Below are 21,459 nucleotides of genomic sequence, written 5' to 3' on the forward strand. Positions count from 1 at the left end.
TTCCCAATAGAGACAAAGGAGAAGGTCCTTTGATCCCTTGCTTTTGCAGCTTTGACCTTAACCTTTTCGGTTTTAAAATCAAAGCATTAAAGAGATAAGTCACAGCCAACACACCTAGGCCTGTAAACACTACTGACCAAATGATCTGTGACATTGCACTTGGCTCTGCTTGCTTGCATTTGTTTGCCCCTTATCGACTTCCTCTCTCCTTTATATATACACATCAGGTTTATGTCATTCAGAGAATCAGAAGTTCAATAGTTTTTTTCAAGGAAAAAAATTGCTACGACTTCTTCAATTCTTAATCAAAAGTATTACTATAAAACCAACCCATAGTCATAAGTATTGCCCTTTTATCTTCTTCGTCTCTCCTTTATATATACACATCAGATTTTACTAATGTTTTACATTTCCATATCTGCTGTGCAGAGTAGCTGTAGGTTTCCTATTGCATGCAAGAATACAGATCCTGCCAGTGCTACCAGAAAGCTTGGTGAAGGTAGCTGAGCTGTAATCTATATTTTCAAACTCAAACATAAAGCAAAAACAAAGATCAAAATTGCCAGAAAAGTCAGCTCTTACACCTGGAAACTCAAAAATTTTTTGATAGGAAAGCTCTAGATGACTGCAAAACCCCATGTTCTTGCATCCCAGAGGGAAGAAATGGGGATTATTGGCTGTTGAATCTAATAGCATAATGATCAATTAGAGAGCACCTACCATATTCATTTCTCCACTTGTCTGAGGAAAGAGGGTGGGAAACCAATCATGAGCAATAACAGCTTTGATATCTTTCTGACTGGAGTTTGCAGCTAACAGTGCTTGAAGTTGGATCCTCCTCGTTTCATGGATATCCCTTGGTTTTGAAGTAACACTAGGACGAGTGATAATGGTTTGAATTAATTTGATTTTGATTTTTCAGATATTATATAATATTATAAATTTATACATTTTTATTCAAATTCGAATTGATTTTTTATATGGTTTAATTTGAACCAAATTGAATATTATAAATTTGGTTTATTAGTCTTTAATTTTTTTTGTTTTTTATATATTATTTTAATATAAAATTTTAATATATTTAAATAAATTTTGATATAAAATAATCATTTTTATTTTATAAAAAATTAAAAAATATATAATTTAATAAAAAAAATTAAATATGATTTGATTTTTTTTAATTTTTTATCTCTCGATTTAAAATTCAATTCAAATATAATATATATTAAATATTTAAACTTAATTTAAGTAAAAAAATCCAAATTAAACCAAAAATTATAATTTTAAATTAATATTTGATTTTCTTAATTTTTTTCTAACCCTAATGTATCCATATCATCGTTATGCATAATAACTTGTTCATTACTATTTTATTTAATTTAGAGGAAATGCTGGATTTTTTATGGGCCTGAGTATGGGCTTAGGGCCCTGTCAATGGGAATCCAAGAAAAAAAAAAAGCAATAAAAAAAAAACCTGCAATGGAAAGGAAATCAAGAGAAGCACCAAGGACAAGAAAAAAATGGCGACCGAAGAGCAGTTCGTGGAGCTCGTGCTTCTTTCTCATTGAGAAACCCTAGTTTTCACCGCATCCCTTTCTCTTCCTTCCCAAATCCACTTCCTTCAACCCTAATTTCTCAAATTTAGTGTCTTTTTGTTCTCACAATCTTTATCCAAGGAGCTTGTATTTTTGTCCATTGATATTGAAAAAGTTCGGAGCTTTTGAAATTTGGGAGGTGAAAGGAGAAGAGTTATGTATAGTCATAGAGATCGAGGAGGAGGGTCGTCGAAATCGGAGCTAGTGGGAGGACCGTTGGATCGGAAGCGCATAAACGATGCGCTGGACAAGCATTTAGAGAAGTCGTCACCATCCACTTCGAGGGGCTTGAACCGCAAAGACAAAGAAAGATCCTCTGTTCCTTCAACTTCCACTGGTAAATCCCAGCTTGATCATCGCGATTCCCGCTCTGCAGCTCTCTCTAAAGCCAAATGTTCTGATGGTTAGTTACTTGCAAGTTACTTTCTTCCTTGGTTTCTGTTTTTATCTCTTCTTTTATTGATTGAAGTTTGGCGAATCGTGTGATTGCTTCGGAGGCATTGGCTTGTTTTCGAGTTAATTTGATGCGGCAGGATCTGGGTTTTCAAGAGTTTTTTTGGAAGCTCTGAGCTGATGCGTTTGCGTACTTGCATGTGAAAAATGTTTATTTGCTGAATTTTGTACCTAATTTTTTCCATTTACAAAATGTATTGTCAAAGCCAAATGCTTGGGATCTTGGATTGGTCAAAATAGGTAGACCTGGTGATTCTTGTATCCGTGGTGTGTAAAATATTGAAATTCATGTATTCGTACGGTGTTTTACATGAAAATTTCATGTTATAATTCGTGTCTACGCGAAAATATGAAATACAATCTTTTGGTTTTGTTAAAACTTAGATATAGTTATTGCTAAAATTTTAAACCTTGACACCTTCTTGTCATTTTTTTGTATCGTATTACCGTGTGGTGTTTTAGATTGTCAGGTCTTAAATAGGTTTTTGGTAGGCTTTTTATTCCCAAGTGGGCTATAAGTATATTTGTGATTCCATATTTGAAAGTTTGGAAGTTTGATGCATTGTCCGATTTGTCTTGAAGCAAATTTTGTGCATAAGGCCATCCATTGAAATTTTTTTCCTTTCTTTATTTGATATCATAAATATCAAGTTTCATACCATATCCTCATACACTAGCATTGGATTTGTAACTTAAATTATAAATCTTAGTATCAGCAATTTTTTAGCTAGTTATAATTCATAGTTATCATTTTCCTTGTCATGTTTCTCCGTAAGACATGACAGACTATTCTGATCATCAATCTTGATTGATAAGCAAGTAATTAAATGTGAGGTTCGTCACGATTGCCTACTAATAAATGTCATTGATTGCAGAGGAATCTGAAACGGACAGTGAAGAATCAGATGTTAGTGGTTCTGATGGAGATGACACATCTTGGGTCTCATGGTTTTGCAATTTGCGAGGCAATGAGTTTTTCTGTGAAGTTGATGATGAATACATCCAAGATGACTTTAATCTTTGTGGGTTAAGCAGTCAGGTTCCATATTATGACTATGCACTGGATTTAATATTAGATGTTGAATCTTCTCATGGTAAGCATTTCAAGACTTGGATTGCGCACATAAATTTTAGATGATTTGATATTTACTTGAGGAGGTGCTATACTTTTCAAATTTTAGACCAATGTTTAGCAGATGTTTTTATCTCCTCGGTCCGTAAATCTGTTCTCTGGAATGTCCTGAGTTTGATATTCTTTTTTTGGTTCTTCATGAGGAAGGCAGTTAAGCAATTAGAAGGTTAGATGAAAGTTTTCAAGGAAATAGGGTGTTAGACAGCCAAGTTAATTTTGGTAGTTTGGTTAGTTATGACCTCAGGCATAAGATAACACTTAACCGACTCTAACTTATTGGATGCTAATCTGATTATAAGCCATTAATAAACTGGTTATGTACCTACCTTTTCCAGTGATTTGGACTTGCTTAGTATTCTGTGGGATTTAGAATACATTACTGCAGTCTTATATTTCTGCCCATTTACACAGAATCCTATGACTGCTTGAGAAAATGCTTGTTACTTTGAAAAGCTATTTCTTTTTAACTTTTGAATCTTTTATGTTGCTGCAGAAAGTTGACATCAGAAATGTTACGCTAAGTGAATTGAGGAAATATATAGTTTCAATTGTTTTAAACCTTGTGTTTTATAGCAATTCCAACCATTTGGTTTGCAGTCATAATGTTGGTTTATGCATTTAACTACTATTCTCACATTGTTAATGTTGCTTTGCATCATCCCTGTCACTTGTGTCTGTTTGCTGTAAATTTCAATGGTTTTTTATTCCTTTTTGAAAATATGGCTCCTACTTTTGTTTCTTGATACTCAACAGCCATCAATGCACATTGGTTCTTGCTATTAATTAGATGTCTTTTGGGTTTTATAGGTGATATGTTCACTGAAGAACAGAATGAGTTGGTTGAATCGGCAGCTGAGATGTTGTATGGTCTTATACATGTCCGATACATATTAACTAGCAAGGGAATGTCTGCAATGGTAAAATTGAGGTCATTTATCCCTGTTTTTTTTTTTTTTTTTTTGCTTTCTGTTGACTTCATCATGTTAAAACTTCTATTTCAGTTGGAGAAATACAAAAACTATGACTTTGGAAGATGCCCAAGAGTCTACTGCTGTGGACAACCTTGTCTTCCAGTTGGTCAATCAGATATTCCTCGTTCAAGTACGGTGAAAATCTACTGTCCGAAATGTGAAGATATATATTATCCTCGATCCAAGTATCAAGGCAGTATCCTTTTTATTTCATCTATGACTTTATTCGTTTTTTTTTTTTTGTTTGGATAATTACAATGTTACAATTTTATGATGTCTTTGGGCATGTAGCGGTCTCGATTTTTTTTGTCTATTTGGTAGGTGGAATCAAACATTGGCATGACTTTGTAGTTCTCCTATATCCTGTTACCAGATCATGGTTGTGTTACTTTGTTTTACAGCTTAATTTTCTTGACAGTAACAAGATATTGATGGAGCTTATTTTGGTACGACATTTCCACATCTGTTTCTGATGACATATGGGCACCTGAAGCCACAAAAGCCATCACAAAACTACATCCCAAGAGTTTTTGGCTTCAAGATCCACAAGCCCTGATGTGATACAGAAGTTGCAAGCTTAAGATCTCCTGTAGTCGAACAGCTGGCGGCGATTTTCACTCCGAGCCCGGTGCTTCTCTCTGTGCAGTGGATGCCCTACCATGCAAGGTGCAGTTGGTTTCCGAAAAAAAAGAATTGTTACAATTGATGCGAATGAAAATGTATAAAAATGAAATATGGCCTGTTAGTTGAGCACAATGTATCTCTAGAATTTATTCATGAATTTAACAGAGCATTTATAAGCATGTTTCTTTGAAAGTTCCTTCTGTTGTATTTGATATCCCTTCCTCGTTTCTTAACCTGATAGACATCAATTTTCCATTCCCCAACGATAGCTCTACCCATTCCAATCCCATCTTTACATCAATTCTACACTCAAATCCATGATTAAGTAACATATATTCTTGTCCAAACAACAGTTAATGATGTTAAAAGACAGAAAACTGTCCTGTCCTTTTTTCCTACTCTAATCAACTTCTTTAACTATGATTGTAATCGTTCAACTCTCATATGTCGTTTCTCAACAATGGTTGTTTGCTGAACTCCAGCAGTTGCTGCTTCCTGGAAAGTTCTCCCCAAACCATACTTCGAATCCCATCCAAAATAAGAAAGAGAATGTGCGGGCAAAGCATATAAACATGTCATATCATGTCATGTCATGTCATGTCACGTCATCTTTATCCCTGCAGCGTAGGTCGACATCTTCAGCAAAATATGGCAATCGGCCATAAAATCAAAATAACCTTTTGTTTAAACATGATGATGCAACAGCAGCAGCAGCATTGTATGGTAGACATGAGCAAGCAGTGATTAAGACTGCATTTCCTGTAAAGCACTCATCAGATCATTTGTTGACAAAAATCTAACATTTTCATCATACGAAAACTTCTACTAAGCAAAGGAAAAAAAGGGTGCATTTGGGAAAATTGGTTTTCACGTATGTAATGCATCAGAAGAAATCGGAAGTTCAGATCGGAAAAGAAAGAAGCGGCATCTCTTCCGATTTTAATACCCGACCTTCCACTGCTCATCATCATCATCTGATACCATTGAATTATTACCATCATTGTTTACAATTGCAATCCGATACAACAGCGGGGAGGCGACGACTGCAACGGCGACGACGACGACGACGACGCCAGTTGCTGTTTTCCCACAGATTTACCCATAACCCTCTTGAAAATGACACGATTGCTCCTCCTTTTTCTTCGTCTTCATCTTCCACTTCTCCCACCTCTTATAAGTGGAACCCTTTTGACCCAAACGCGTTCCCTCACCAAATCACCACGTCTCCCCTTCTATTGGCTTGTTCTTAGCCCCCTCGTTTCCAATTAAGCTCAAGTCATCATCTTCATCGTCAAAGTCGCATTTACCAGTGTTTTGGTCAATTGGGTCTCGCCCAAAATCCGAAAATAGAGCGAATTCGGGGTGCTGGGTTCAAATTTATAGCAACGGAGACGTTTATGAAGGGCAATTTTATAACGGGAAAGATAGGTTTAAGAGGAAATCGTAATCTATTACTTATAGCTTTTTATTTAATTTTTTTTATTTTATTAATTTGTTGATGAAACATTTTGGCTTGATCATTAATTTATAGCAATTAGTCAATTTTTTTTTACTAATTTATTTGTTATAACTTTAGATTTAAATAGTAATTTATAATCTATAACTTATAATCTTAACTTTTTTTTTGTTATAGATTTTGACCTTAATAGTATTCTATGACTGAAAATCTTTAGTCAATTTTTTTCATTTTATTAGTGAATTGACTATAACCTTTGGGCAAATTAGTAACTTATAGGTTGTAGCCTTTGTCCAATCTATCAATTATAGTTTTGCACTAAAATAATAACTTATAACATAAAATTTTTGTTCAATTTTATCTTTTTATTAACCTATTTCCTATAACCCAACTTATTCTTTTTATTTACCAAATGTTTATTGCTTTCGATTGAAACAATAATTTATATCTGAAAGACTATAACATTTTTTTTATTAACTTATTAACTATAACCTTGAGACGAAATAGTAACATAACTTTAGCCTTTTATCCAATTTTTTCATTCTACTAACCTGTTGGACAAAACATTTTGGCTTAAATATTAATTTAAGCCTTTAGTCGAATTTTTTCTTTTTACTAACCTATTGCTTATAGCCTTAGGCACAAATATTAACCTATAACTTATAACCCTTAGTTTAACTTTTTCTTCTTATTAATATATTGGCTATAGCTTATATCCATTTTTAGCCTAATTTTTTTCTTTTTGTTAACCTATTAGCTAAATGTTAGACCCAAATATTAATTTATAACATATACCCTTTACCCTAACTTTTTATTTTTAGTAACATATTAGTTAGAATAATTGGCCTAAAAATTACATGTATCATATAATATTTGACCTAACTTATTCTTTTGATGAATCAATTGGCTATAGTTATTAATTCAAATAGTAACTTATAGCTTATAAACTTTGGCCCAACTCTTTTTCATTATTAAACTATTGGTTATAACCTGCCTAAATAATAAACAATAGCATATAACTTTTTTTTTTTTTTTACTAACCTATTAGCGATAGACCTAAGCACAAAAAGTAACTAATCTCTTATAGTATTTGCCCAACTTTTACTTGTTATTAACATATTAGCTATATAGCATTTAATTTATAGCTTTTGGCCTATTTTTTTTATTAATTTATTGGCTATAGCATTGCTCAAATAGTTACCTATAACCTTTGACCAATTTTTTTCTTTTCAATAATCTATTGGCTATAGACATAGGCCAAAATAGTAACCTATAGCCCATAATCTTTAGCCCAATATTTTCATTTTTTTAACTTATTAGCCATAACATTTAGTCCAAATACTATCCTATAGCATATAGTTTTTGACCTAAATATAATCAATGGCTTTTGACCTAAATATTAACCAATAACTTATAGTATTTTGCCTCATTTTTTTTTATTAACCTATGAGCTATAACTTTTGGTTCAAATAGTAACCTATAACCTATAGCTTTTAGTCAAACTTTTTATTTTTATTAATCTATTAACTATAGCCTTTGACACAAATGCTAAGATATAACCTATAAATTTTGGCTAAACTCTTTCTTTTTACTAACTTATTAGCAACAACCTTAACCCAAATAATGAATTATAGCCTATAGTCCTTAGACCATCTTTTTCTTTTTATTAACCTATTAACAATAGCCTTTGACAAAAATAGTAATGTATATTGTAAAGCCTTTAACCCAAATACTAACATATAACTTCTAGTATTTTTTTACTAACCTATTGGCTATAGTCTTTGTTGCAAATACTAACTTATAGTTGATAGCTTTTGACCCAATTTTTCTTTTTATTTACCTTTGGCAATAACATTAGAGTTAAATAATAATCTATAGCCTAAAACTTCTGGACTCATTTTTCCATTTTTTCAAACTTTTGGTTATATAGTTTTTGCCTAAATGCTACCCTATAGCATTTAGTCAAGCTTTTTCATTTTATTAACCCATTGGATATTTGCCTTTGGGCTAAATACTAACTTATAACTTATACCATTTATCCATACTTTTTTTTTATTTTAACATGATGGCTAAAAGCTTTAGTCCAACTTTTTTTTTTTCATATATTGACTATAGCCTTTGACTCAAATAATACCTTATGGTCTATAGCTTTTAGTCCAACTTTTATTTTTAACTTATTAGCTATAGCCTTTACCCTAAAAACTATTCTACAGCTAATAGCTTTTGGCCCAACTTTTTCTTTGCATTAACATATTTATTATAATCTCCAATTCAAATTGTAATCTATAACCTACAATAGTTGGCTTGACTTTTTCTGTTTACTACAAAACTATCGACCATAACCATAAGTAAAAATAGTAAAATATAACGTATAATCTTTGACCTAACTTTTTATTTTTATTAACCTACTAACTATAACCTTTGGCTCAAATACTAACTTATAGCTTATAATTTTTAACCTAATCTTTTCTTTTTTATTACCCTATTGGCTATAAACTTTGGCCCAAAAAGTAACTTATGACTTAACCTTTGACCCAACTTTTTTTTTCTACTAAACTATTGGCTATAATATTTGACCTAAACACTATTTTATAGCTTATAACCTTTGTCTTAACTTTTTCAATTTTCATGCCAATTTGTTTTAACTTTTAACCCAAATAGTAACTTATATCCCATAGAATGTGGCCCAACCTTTCTTTTCTACTAACTTATTGGTTATAACCTATAATCTATAACCTTTGGCCTAAGTTATTCTTTTTATTAACCTATTGGCTATAACTTTTTGCTTAAATTCTAGCCTACAACCTAAAGCTTTGGCTTCACATGTTATTTTTATTAACATATTGTCTACGTCATTTGGCTCAAATAATAATCAATAACTTATAGGAATTGTTCTAACTTATTTTTTATTAACCTATAAAGTATAGCCTTTGGCTAAAATGCCAATTTATAGCTTATAGCCTTCAACTAAACTTTTTCTGCTTATTTACCTAGTGCCTCTATCCAATAGCTTTAATCTAATTTTTCTCTTTTTATTAAAAATTGGCTATAACATTTGGCCAAATTATTACCTATAGCCTAACTTTTTTTTTTATTAACCTATTACTATATCTTTTGGCTTAAATAAGTATTGATATCCTTTAGCCTTTGACACAACTTTTTTTTATTAACCTCTTGGCTATAGGATTTGATGCAAATATTAACCTATAACTTATAACATTTGTCCTACTTTTTATTTTTAAAAAAATAATTAGTAATAACATTTAATCTAAATACTAACTTATAACCTATAATTTTTGGCAAACCTTTTTATTTTATAAGTCTATTAGCTATAACCTTTAAACCAAAAAAATAACCTATAGCCTATAGTATGTGAACCATATTTTCTCTTTATTAACTTATCTGTTATATTTTTTTGCTCAAATAATAAACTATGACTTATACCCTTTGGATTTATTTTTATTAACTTAATAACTATAACCTTTGGCCCAAATACTAACCTACGACCTATAGCTTTTAACCCAATTTTTTCTTTTTATTAACCTATTTGTTGTAACATTTGGCTAAAATAGTAACCAATAATATATAATATTTGGCTTAATCTTTTCTTTTTACTAACAAATTGACTAACCTTTAAGCCTAAATAGAAATTTAAAAACTATAGCCTTTGTCCTAACTTTTTCATTTTATTTACATAGTATTTATATCTTTTGCCCAAAATAATAACCTTTATAGCTTTTGGTCCAACTCTTTCCCTTTTTTTTTAACATATTGGCTATAGACTTTAGCCTAAATAGTAACTTATGTCCTATAATTTTTTATCTAACTTTTTCTTTTTATTAATTAATTGACTATAATCTTTGCCCAAAATAGTAACTTATAGCCTTTGTTCCAAGTTTTTCTTTCTATTAAACAATTGGCAATAACCTTTAGCCAAAATACTAACTTATAGCATAAAACTTTTGGCCCATTTTTTTTAATTTACTGACCTATTGACTATATCATTTTATATAAATAGCACCCTAAATCATATAGCATTTTGCCCAACCTTTTCATTTTACAAAGCTATTGGCTATAACCTTTGGCCAAAATAATAACCTACATCATCTTTGGCCTAACTTTTGCTTTTTACTAACCTCTTGGCTATGTTCTTGATCCCAAATATCTTTTTATAACATAAAACCTTTCGCTTAGCTTTTTCAATTTATTAATCTATTACTTATATCCTTTCTTCCAAATACTAACATATTGGCTATGGCTTTTGGTACATTTTTTTTTTCATTTTATTAACCTATCACATATAGCTTTCGATCTAAACAATAACATATAACTTAAAGCCTTTAGCCTAAAATTTTTTAATTAAACTATTAACTATACCCTTTGACTTAAACTCTAACCGATTACCTATAACATTTGGTCCAAATACTAACATATACTTTATAGACTTTGTTCCAACATTTTTTTTTAGTAACCTATTGGATATAATCTTTGGTCCAAGCAGTGACTTATAGCCGATAAAACTTTGGCTCAACTTTTTCTTTTTATTAATCTATTTGCTAGAGCCATTGACCCAAATACTAAGATATATCCTATAGCTTTTAGTCCAAGTTTTTCTTTTTATTTACTTATTATGCAGCTATAACTTTTTCTTTTCTTTTTTTACCTAATGCCTATAGCTTTTGAACTAAATACTAACCTATAACATTTGGACCAAATTTTTTCTTTTTATTTTCTTATTAGGCATAGCATTTGTTCCAAATAGTAACATAAAGCTTATAGTCTTTGACTTAACTTTTTATTTATTAACTTATTGACAATAGCATTTGGCCCAAATGGTAACCTAATAGCTATAAGCTTTGGCCCAACCTTTTCTTTTTATTAATCTTTTAACAATAGCTTTGATTTAAATAGTAACATATAATATGTTGCCTTTGACCCAATTATTTTGTTTTGTTAACCTATTGGCTATAGCTTTTGGCCAAATACTAACCTATCGATAATAAACTTTAGCCCCACAATTAGCTATATCCATTGGTCCCAATAGTAACTTATAGCTTATAACCTTTAGTCCAACTTTTTCTTTTTATTAATGGTTATAACATTTTGCCTAAATAGTAACTTATAGCCTATACTTTTGATTTAACTTTTTCTTATTACTCACCTATTGATTGTATTCGTAAACTAAAATAGCAACCTAGTGCCTATAATCGTTGGGCCAAGTTTTTCAATTTTTTAACATTTTAGCTATAACTTTTTACCCAAATACTAACTTACAACCTATAACCTTTGGAACTTTTTTTTTTCTTAGTTACCTATTGGTTGTAGCTATAGACCAAAATAACAACCTAATGTTTATAACCATTAGGCCAAGTCTTTCATTTTTTAACATTTTAGTTAAAAATTTTAACCCAAATACTAACCTACAATCTATACCTATTGATTATAATACTAACATATTACTTATAACCTTTCACCTAGCTTTTTCTTTTTACTAGTTGGCTCTAGCGTGTGGCCTAAATATTAACCCATAATATATAGCTTCTAGCCTAAACTTTTTCTTTTTACAAATCTATTGCTTTATAGCCATAGGCTAAAGTAATATAGTGCCAATAGCGTTGGCTTAACTTTTTAAATTTTTTTTAACATTGTGGCTATACCCTTTGACTCTAATACTAACCTATATTCTATAACTTTTCCTTTAACTTTCTCATTTTATTAATATATTAACTATGGTCTTACACCTAAATACTAATTTATAGACTATAGCACTTGGCTTAACTTTTTATTTTTATTAATATTTGATTATAGCCTTTAGTCCAAATATTAACCTATAACTAGACCTAGCAATTCATGTTTTCATATCGTGTTTCATGTCATATTTTACACGTGTAATGACATGAATTATTAAAACACAAACACGACACGAAGTATAAAATGTGTTTAAATCATAAACATGAACACAACACATTTAATATATATGTTACATGCAACATGACATAATTAATATATATATAATTTATTTATTTAAACACAACACGAATAAACATGAATAATATAAATATACAAGAATAGACATCACTAACACAGATATACACAAATAAGCATGATTAACACGAATATATACAAGAACACGACTAAAATAATAAATAACTATAAACAATCCATCATTTACAGCTTAATAAATTTGACATATTAATAATATAAAAAAATATTACATATTATAAAAATAAAAAAAAATTAATACTCATTTAATATGTATTTAATATATATATTTATATTTATATTTATATTATATAACTATATTAATTTTTAGTATCAAATTTAAAATGATAAACTATTAAAGATTAAGAATAAAATAATAATGTATAAGACTGAAATTAATATTTATATTGTATTTATATTATTAATATAAAAATATTTTTATAATAATTATTAAATAAGTATCATAATTAAATATTTAAAATAATTTTTATATAAAATTAAATAGCTAATTAAGTATCATAATTAAAAGATTAAAAATTAAAATAATTTTTATATGTTTATATTAAATTAAATAAATATAAAAAATGTGTTAAACGTGTTAAATATATTAAACATGTACTTTTATGATAAGATTAAATTAAACGAGTTATTCATATCCTGTTAACTGTTTAAATGAGCCAACACATGTATAACACGTATTTTGTCATGTCAAAATTCATATCGACACGAATAAATACAAAACACGTTTTTTTAAAACATATATATGATTTTTTTTATCATATTAACATGTCATATTTAAAATTACCAAATCTACCTATAGCTTATATGTTTTAGTCTAATTTTTTTCATTTTATTAACATATTAGATATAAATATTTGCTCAAATAATAATTTATACCCTATAACTTTTGATCCAATTTTTTCATTTTACTAACATATTTGGTTGCAACTTGTAATCCAACTAGTAACTTATAACATACAACTTTTAACTTGATTTTTTCTTTTTATTAATCTATTGACTATAACCTTTAGCACAAATGATAATTTATAATCGATAAAATTTCGCTCAATTTTTTTATTATTAACTTATTAGCTATATCCTTAAACCCAAATAGCAAGCTATAGCTTTTAGCCTTTTGCTTTATTTTTTTTTTTCTTTTTATTAACTATTGATTATAACACTGAACACGAATAATAACTTATAACCTATATAGCCTTAGGCACAAATAATAACCTCTTTAGCCCAATTTTTTCATTTTACTAAACTATTGCTTTGGCTGAAAAACTAACATATATCCTGTTAGCCAAGAAAAAAAAAATTTTTTATAAACCTAGTGGTTATAGCTTTAAGTCCAAATAATAACTTATAATCTTTAACCTAAATTTTTATTTTTATCAACATATTAGCTATAACTATTGGCCTAAATACTAATCTTTTGCCTTTATAGCTTTTAGCCCAACTTTTTATTTTCATTAACTTATTAGCTATAACTTTTGTGTCAAATACTAAACTATAGCATATAGCATTAGGCCAACTTTTTACTTTTACTAACCTAATTGTTATAGCCTTAATACTAAGTAGTAAATTATAACCAATAGTTTTTTACCTAAATTTATCTCTTTATTAAGCTATTTACTATTGCTTTTGTGCCAAATAATAACTTATAATTTATAACGTTTAGCCTAATTTTTTCTTTTTATTAACATATTAGTTATGATCTTTAGCCCAAATAGTAATCTATATCCCATAGGCTTTGGTCCAACATTTTCTTTTCATTAACATATTAGCTATAGTTTTTTTATCTAAATACTAATATATATCATATAGCCTTTGGTCCAAAAAAAATTTTTTTTATCAACAAATTGCTATAACCTTTTGTCCAAATTATAACATATATCCCATAGCCTTTGGTTTAACTTTTCATTTTATTAACATATCATTGATAACATTTCACCCAAATAGTAAACTATAACCAATACCCTTTAAACTAACTTTTTTCTTTTTATTAACTTATTAGTTATAGCCTTTGTCCTAAATAGTAATTTATATCCTATAATTTTTTGTCCAACTTTTTTTTTTATTAACATATTAGCCATAGCTTTAGCCCCTAATAATAACGTATAACCTATAGCTTATAGTCTTTGCCAAACTTTTCTTTTTTACTAAGTTATTGGCTATAACCTTTAGCTCAAATAGTAACCTGTAGATGATAGCCTTTAGCCTAACTTTTTTATTTTACTATCATATTGACTATAGCCTACGACCCAAATTGTACCTACAAGATATAACTTTTGACTTAAATGTCAATCTATAGCTTTTAGTTTAACTTTTTTTTATTAACCTATTAATTATAGCTTTATGCTTAAATAGTAACTTATGGCCTATAACTCTTGGCTCTATTGTTTTTTTAGTATAACTATTGACCAAAATAATAACCTATAGCATATAGCATTTAGCCCAACATATTTTTTTATTAATCTATTGGTTATAATCTTCAATCCAAATAGTAAATAGCTTTTAACCTATAGCCTTTAGCCTAACATTTTCTTTTATTAACCTATTAACTATAAACTTTGGCCTAATACTAACTTAGAATCTATAACCTTTGGCCAAATATTTTTTTATTAATCTATTGGTTACAATCTTCAACTCAAATGTATGCTAATATATAACTTATAGCATTTTGCTTGACTTCTCTTTTTACTAAACTATTTACTATAACCTTAGGCTAAAAAAATAGCATATAAAATATAACATTTGGCCCAAAAATTTTCTTTTCTTAACCTCTTGATTATAGCCTTTGAATCAAATACTAATCTAAGGCTATAACCTTTGGCCATAATACAACTTTTTCTTTCTACTAATTTATTATCTATAATATTTAGCTTAAATGCTAATCAATAACCTATAGCCTTCGTCTCAACTTTATCAATTTACATACATAACATATAGAGCCTTTAACCTTACTATTAACCTAAAGCCTATTAAATTTGGCCTAACATTTTTTTTTTACTAACCTATTGATTATAGTTTTAGACCTAAATAATAACTTATAGTTTATAACCTTTGACCTAACATTTTCTTTTTGTTAACCTATTTAATACAGCCATTAGCGTAAATTCTAACCTATAGCCAATAGCTTTTAGACCAAGTTTTTCTTTTTTATTAACCTATTGGTTATATCTTTTTTACCAAATAGTAAATAATAGCATATAGTATTTGGCTTAAATTTTTTTCTTAACCTATTAACTATAACCCTTGGCATAAATACTAACATTTAGCTTATAGCTTTACCATAACTTTTTCTTCTTACTATCTTATTGCCTATATCCTTTAGCCTAACTATTAACCTATAAAAAATAACTTTTGCTTTAACTTTTTCTTTTTAGCAACTTATTGCCTATAGCCTTTCATCTAAATTATACCCTATAACTTTTGCCTAGCTTTGTCATTTTATGAACCTATTTACTATAGCATTTGGTCAAATAATAAATAGTAGCTTATAGTTTTCCACTCAATTTTTTTCTTTTTATTAACCTATTGGCTATAGCTTTTTGCCTATAAACTAAACTATAGCCTATAGCATTTGAACCAACTTTTTTCCCTTTACTAACATATTGGCTACAACATTTGGTCTAATCACTACTTTATAGCCTACAACATTTGGTGAAATTTTTTTCTTTTTATTAGCCTCATGGTTATTACCATTTGTCCAATTAGTAACTTATTACTTATAGCCTTCGACACAACTTTTTCTTTTTATTAACATATTTGCTATATCCTTCAACGCAAATAGTAACATATTGCCTATAATCTTTAACTTAACTTTTTCTTGTTACTAACCTATACCATATAGTTTTTAACTCAAATATTAACTTGCATCATAAAGTCTTTTACCTAATTTTTTCTTTTTATTAATTTATTCACTATAACTTTTGACCTAAATAGTAACTTATAACCTATAACGTATGTCTTAATTTATTTTTTTAAGCCTTGTGCACAAATAGTAATATATAACTTATAACATTTGGCTCAACCTTTTCTTTTATTAACCTATTGTTTATAACATTTGTTCCAAATTCTAACCTATAACCTATATCCTTAGGCCCAATATTTTTGTTTTGGTATCCTATTGGCAAAAACCTTTAGCCAAAATTGTAACATATAACTTATAATTATTTGCCTAACCTTTTTCTTTTTATTAACTTATTGATTATAACCTTTTGTCAAAATAGGAACCTATAACTTATAGCTTTTCGTCAACCTTTTTTTTTTTATTAATCTACTATTTATAGGCTTTGATGTAAATAGTAAGTTAAAGCTAAGAGCTATTAACCCAATTTTTTCTTTTATTAATCTATTTATTGTAACTTTTAGCTCAAATACTAACATAGTCTATAACCTTTGGTCAATTTTTTTTTTTTAACTTATTGGTTATAACATTTAGCCTAAATAGTAACCAAAAACTTATAGCTTTTGGTCCAACTTTTTCTTATTATTAACTTATTTCCTATAACTTTTAGCCCAACTTTTATTTTATTACCTATTGTTTATAATCTTTTACCTAATTTTTTATTTTTACTTATTTTTTGGCAATAGCTTTTGTTCCCAATATTAACCTATAGCCTAAAACATTTTACCCAACTTTTTCTTTTTATTAACTTATCGGTTATATACTTAAGCCATATAGTAACTAACAGCTTGTAACCTTTTACTAAACTTTTTTTTATTGACCTTGTGGCTATTGTCTTTCGCCCAAATTCTAACATATGCCTTATGGTCTTGGACCCAACTTTTTTTATTAACCAACTAGCTATATCTTTTGGCCTAAATAGTAACAATAGGTTATAGTTTTTTGCCAAACCTTTTCAGTTTTTTTTTATTAACCTAATTGTTATAACCTTTAACCCAAATACTAACCTATAACTTATAGCTTTTTGTCCAATTATTTTTTTATTAATCTATTAACTTTTTTATTAATCTATTAACTGTTGCTTTTGGCTCAAATGCTAATTTATAACCTATAGCATTTAGCGAACTTTTTTTTTTACTAACTTATTAGCTATAGCTTAATGCCAAAATAATAAGTTACAACCTCTAGCCTTTGGCTCTACTTTTTATTCTTAATCTAGTGACTATAGCCTTGGTCCTAAATAGTAATCTATAACGTATTGCCTTAGGATCAAATAGTAACTGATAAGCTATAGCCTTTACTCAATTTTTTCATTTTACCATCTTGATGACAATCTTTTGCCTAAATACTAACCTATAACTTTTGAACAAACTTGTTCTTTTTACTAATCTATTAGCTATAGCTTTAGGCCCAAGTAGTGACTTGTAGCTTATAATCTATGGTCCAGCTTTTCCTTTTATTAATATATTGGCAATAGCCTTAAGCCCAAATAATAAACAATAGCCCACAACCTTTAGCCTAGGGTTTTCTTTTTATTAAACGATTAGCTATTACCTTTGGCCCAACTTTTCATTTTACTGACCAATTAGCTATAGCCTAAGCCCTAAGATGTACCTATACTGTATAACTTTTGGTCCAAATACTAACTTATACTCTTTGATCCAACTTTTTCTTTTTATTAATCTAATAGCTATAACCTTACGCCCAAATAACAATCCATAGCCTATAGTCTTTGGCTCAACTTTTTATTTTTATTAACCTATTAACTATAGTAAAAGGCCAAAATAGCAACTTTTATCATATAATAACCTATAGTCATTGGCTATAATCATTGATTTGAATAGTAACTTATAGCTTATAAACTTTGGACCAATAATTTTTTATTTTTAACCTATTTGCTATAATCTACCCAAATAAAAACCTATAACATATAACCTTTGATCTTTTTTTTTTTTTTTTTGCGTTAATAGGTTATAAATTGAACCAAAAGCTATAGGTTATAGGTTTATATTTGAGCAAAAAGTTATAGCCAATAAGTTAATAAAATTAAAAAGTTAAGCCAAAAGATATAAGTTAAGCTAATATTTGAGCTAAAAGCTATAGATAATAGGTTAATAACAAGTAAAAGTTTGGTGAAATGCTATATAATATTGGTTACTACTTGAGCCAGCTACTATAAAAAATAAGTTAGCAATAAAAAAAGTTAAACCAAAAGCTATAAACTATAGGTTAATTTTTTACTAAAGGGTAAAGCCAATAAATTAATAAAATTAAAAGTTGAGTAAAAGGCAATAGCTTATAAGTTAGTATTTAGACAAAGATTATAGCCAATAAGTTATTATTTAGGCATACAAGGCTTCATCCAATAGTTTATTACAAAAAAAATTTAATCAAAAACTATAAGCTATAAGGGAATTTTTTTAAAGTAACAAAAAAAAAAAGGCCAATGGATATAAGTTATATGGGCCAAAAGTTATAGCCATTAATTTAGTTTAAAAAAAAAAAAGTTAAGCCAAAGATTATAAACTATAGGTTATTAAAATTTAAGTCAAAAGTTATAGATTATAAGTTACTATTTGGACCAAAGATTATAGCAAATAGAATAATAAAAAAAAAGTTGAACTAAAGGTTATAAGCTATAAATTATTATTTAAGCCTAAGACCCTGAATAATAAGTTAATAAAAAGAAAAAATTGAGCCAAATACTATAACAAAAAGTTACAGGTTAATTACTATTTGAACTAAACGCTATAGCCAATAGGTTAATAAAAACAAATATTTGACCAAAAGCTATAAACTATAGGTTCATATTTATAACTTACTATTTAGGTCTAAGACTATAGACAATAAGTTAGTAAAAAACCTAGCAAAAGGCTATAAGCTAAAGATAACTATTTTGACAAAAAGATATAACCAATAAGTTAATGAAAAGAAAAAATTAAGCAAAAAGCTAAAAGTTATAGTTACCATTTGTGCCAAAAACTATTGACAATAAAATAATAAAAAAAAGTTCAACCAAAAATTATAGATTATAGGTTAGTATTAAGACTAATATGCTAATAAAATGTTAAACCAAAAGTTACAGGTCATAGATTACTATTTATGCAAAAAGTCTATCTAATACATTAATAAAAATAAAAATAAAAATTAAGACAAACGCTATAAGTTATAGGTTACTATTTAGACTAAAAGCTATAGCCAATAAGTAAATAAAAAAAAAGTTAGGTCAAAAGCTTTATGATACAAGTTAGTATCTTGGCTAAAAGCTATAAAGTATAGGTTAGTAAAATGAAAAAATGGACCAAATGTTGTAAGTTATATGTTACTATTTGAGTCGAAAAACATAATAAATAGGTTAATAAAAAGAAAATATTGTGTCAAAAGCTATAGGTTATAAGTTACTAATTAGGCCAAAGGCTATCAAAGAGGTTAATAAACTATATATGAGTTTAACTCTCAATTTGCTATCTCAACCTCCGAATGATGCTCCTGACAATCCGAACACTTGCAATTAGACCTAGCAATTTAAAAATATCCCACAATGACACAACATGAATACAATAAAAAAATACAAAATGATACAGTTTAAAATTTTAATAATAGCTATATATAGGTTTAACAAAAGCAAAAAAATGTATTTCATATTTTTGTGTCGATACGAATTGTGATATGCAATTTTTGTATAAAACACGACTTGAATAGATGAATTTCAATATTTTACACAACAATCATCAGGTCTAATTGCAGTGCTGCCATAGATGAACAAGGCAATAATTAGAAAAACAGAAAAAGCTAAAGTGAACATAAAATTGCAACATGCAAGCAATGGCTGAAGAATCTTACTTCAAAGAGTAACACCCCCAGCTTTCACATTGCCACAGTCTTGACATCCCCACATTGCCATGGCTTTACTCTTCACTGCGTACTGCAACAATTAATAACATGTTAGATTAAATATGCAACTATCAAGCAAATCAAATCATCTCAATTCTCGAACAAGTATGAAAAGAATGTTAACAAGCTGAAAAATTACCTTTCCACAGAACTCACAGAAGTACTTGTGCTGACTGACCTCCATCTTTTTAATTTGCTTACGCAAACTAGCACCGTATCCGGTACTTGAAATTTACCAGGTGTTAGCAACATTCTAAATGCAATAACACACAAGCAAAAACATTCCAAAGTACTTAAAAGAGTCAAGACAAGCTGTAGAGACTAAAATCTGCATTAAGTCCGAAATTTACCGGCTATTAGCAACATTCTAAATGCAATAACACACAAGTAAAAACATTCCAAAGTACTTAAAAGAGTCGAGACAGGCTGTGGAGCCTAAAATCTGCATTAAGTTATAAACACAACGTCTAATTATCCAGTTTTCAGCCACACCAAAGGCCCCTCACAGAAACAGGCCATACAACAACAAAGTACACCCACAATGCAAGTAAAAATGGAAATCAAGCAAATAAGATCCCTCATTCGAGAAACTTGATAGCATTTCAATGATACAAGACAACAGAATAGTCATTATGGTTCACTTCTCATGAAATATACCAAACTGAAAACCAGAAAACTTCATAAAATCTAAACAGAGCGCTTACCATACTTCCCAACGACACCAGCCTTCTTGGTTCTCTTTGTCTTGCATAAAATTAAAGAAGTGCAAAGTTAACATAAGCTAACAACTGGACAAAAAACCACAAACTTTAACATATGGAAGAAAAACTACAAACTTTGATCACAGCAAAACAAATAATAATAAGATCACAAAGAAACCAGCTAACATCTTTCATTCCTTACACAGAAATTGAATCTTAAAAATGTAGACTTTACCCCCTTTCCACAATTCAAGAACAATTCATATGAATATAGCGATATCAATTGTGAAAAATATGATCTATTGTTAAGAGTTAGAAGCACGAAAGAAAACATAGATACTAAAAAAAGGAGCTTTGTGGTAAATTTTGGAAGAGATGAGAAGAAGTTTCAGTGAAAGAGAGCGTACCATTTTGGAAGGCTTTGGAGATCCGACAGAAGAGCTAGGAAAAACCCTAGATAGCCCATTCATTCAGCCGCGCGGCCAATTATATAGGGAATAATTTGCCCCCAAACCCGTCCCGTATCTCATTAAAATACTAAAATTTATACATTTATATAATGTTTTACGTAAAAATTATATGTTTTTATTCTTATTGAAATTGACATGAAAATAAAATATTTTTGTTTTAATTTTATTAAAATTATTATTAAAATTTTAAGACATGTTACTTCTATGTATTTTTTTTCTTTTTTAATGTTCTTTTTTCTTTCTGATGATATCGTATCGATCTATCTAA

The 21,459-nt window shown here is 28.7% G+C and overlaps 2 protein-coding genes across 8 annotated transcripts; one reads left to right on the forward strand and one right to left on the reverse strand.

The window, feature by feature from the left end:
- The first annotated feature begins 1,493 nt into the window (after nucleotides 1-1,493).
- LOC111288656 (putative casein kinase II subunit beta-4) lies at nucleotides 1,494-4,971 on the forward strand. Of its 3 annotated transcripts, none has more exons than XM_022879628.2 (5): nucleotides 1,494-1,998; nucleotides 2,924-3,142; nucleotides 3,988-4,097; nucleotides 4,182-4,347; nucleotides 4,525-4,971. In XM_022879628.2, the coding sequence occupies exons 1-5, from the start codon at nucleotides 1,752-1,754 to the stop codon at nucleotides 4,581-4,583; spliced, it is 801 nt and encodes a 266-aa protein (XP_022735363.1). In that variant the 5' UTR covers nucleotides 1,494-1,751; the 3' UTR covers nucleotides 4,584-4,971. The 3 variants fall into 3 exon arrangements, with proteins under 3 accessions (XP_022735363.1, XP_022735365.1, XP_022735362.1); XM_022879630.2 differs by having other exon boundaries at nucleotides 4,570-4,971; XM_022879627.2 differs by having other exon boundaries at nucleotides 4,577-4,971.
- LOC111288657 (large ribosomal subunit protein eL43z-like) lies at nucleotides 4,898-21,427 on the reverse strand. Of its 5 annotated transcripts, XM_089759278.1 has the most exons (6): nucleotides 21,129-21,422; nucleotides 20,725-20,808; nucleotides 20,160-20,244; nucleotides 19,970-20,051; nucleotides 19,601-19,643; nucleotides 4,898-5,525 (listed from the first exon to the last, which is right to left on the reverse strand). In XM_089759278.1, the coding sequence occupies exons 2-4, from the start codon at nucleotides 20,796-20,798 to the stop codon at nucleotides 19,971-19,973; spliced, it is 240 nt and encodes a 79-aa protein (XP_089615404.1). In that variant the 5' UTR covers nucleotides 20,799-20,808; nucleotides 21,129-21,422; the 3' UTR covers nucleotides 4,898-5,525; nucleotides 19,601-19,643; nucleotide 19,970. The 5 variants fall into 5 exon arrangements, with proteins under 5 accessions (XP_089615404.1, XP_089615405.1, XP_089615406.1 ...); XM_089759279.1 differs by lacking the exon at nucleotides 19,601-19,643 and having other exon boundaries at nucleotides 21,129-21,427; XM_089759280.1 differs by lacking the exon at nucleotides 19,601-19,643 and having other exon boundaries at nucleotides 4,898-5,392; nucleotides 21,129-21,413.
- Nucleotides 21,428-21,459: the final 32 nt, after the last annotated feature.

This window comes from Durio zibethinus, chromosome 4, assembly GCF_047325235.1.
Source record: "Durio zibethinus cultivar Kanyao isolate XHJ-2024 chromosome 4, ASM4732523v1, whole genome shotgun sequence".
NCBI classification, from domain to species: Eukaryota; Viridiplantae; Streptophyta; class Magnoliopsida; order Malvales; family Malvaceae; genus Durio; species Durio zibethinus.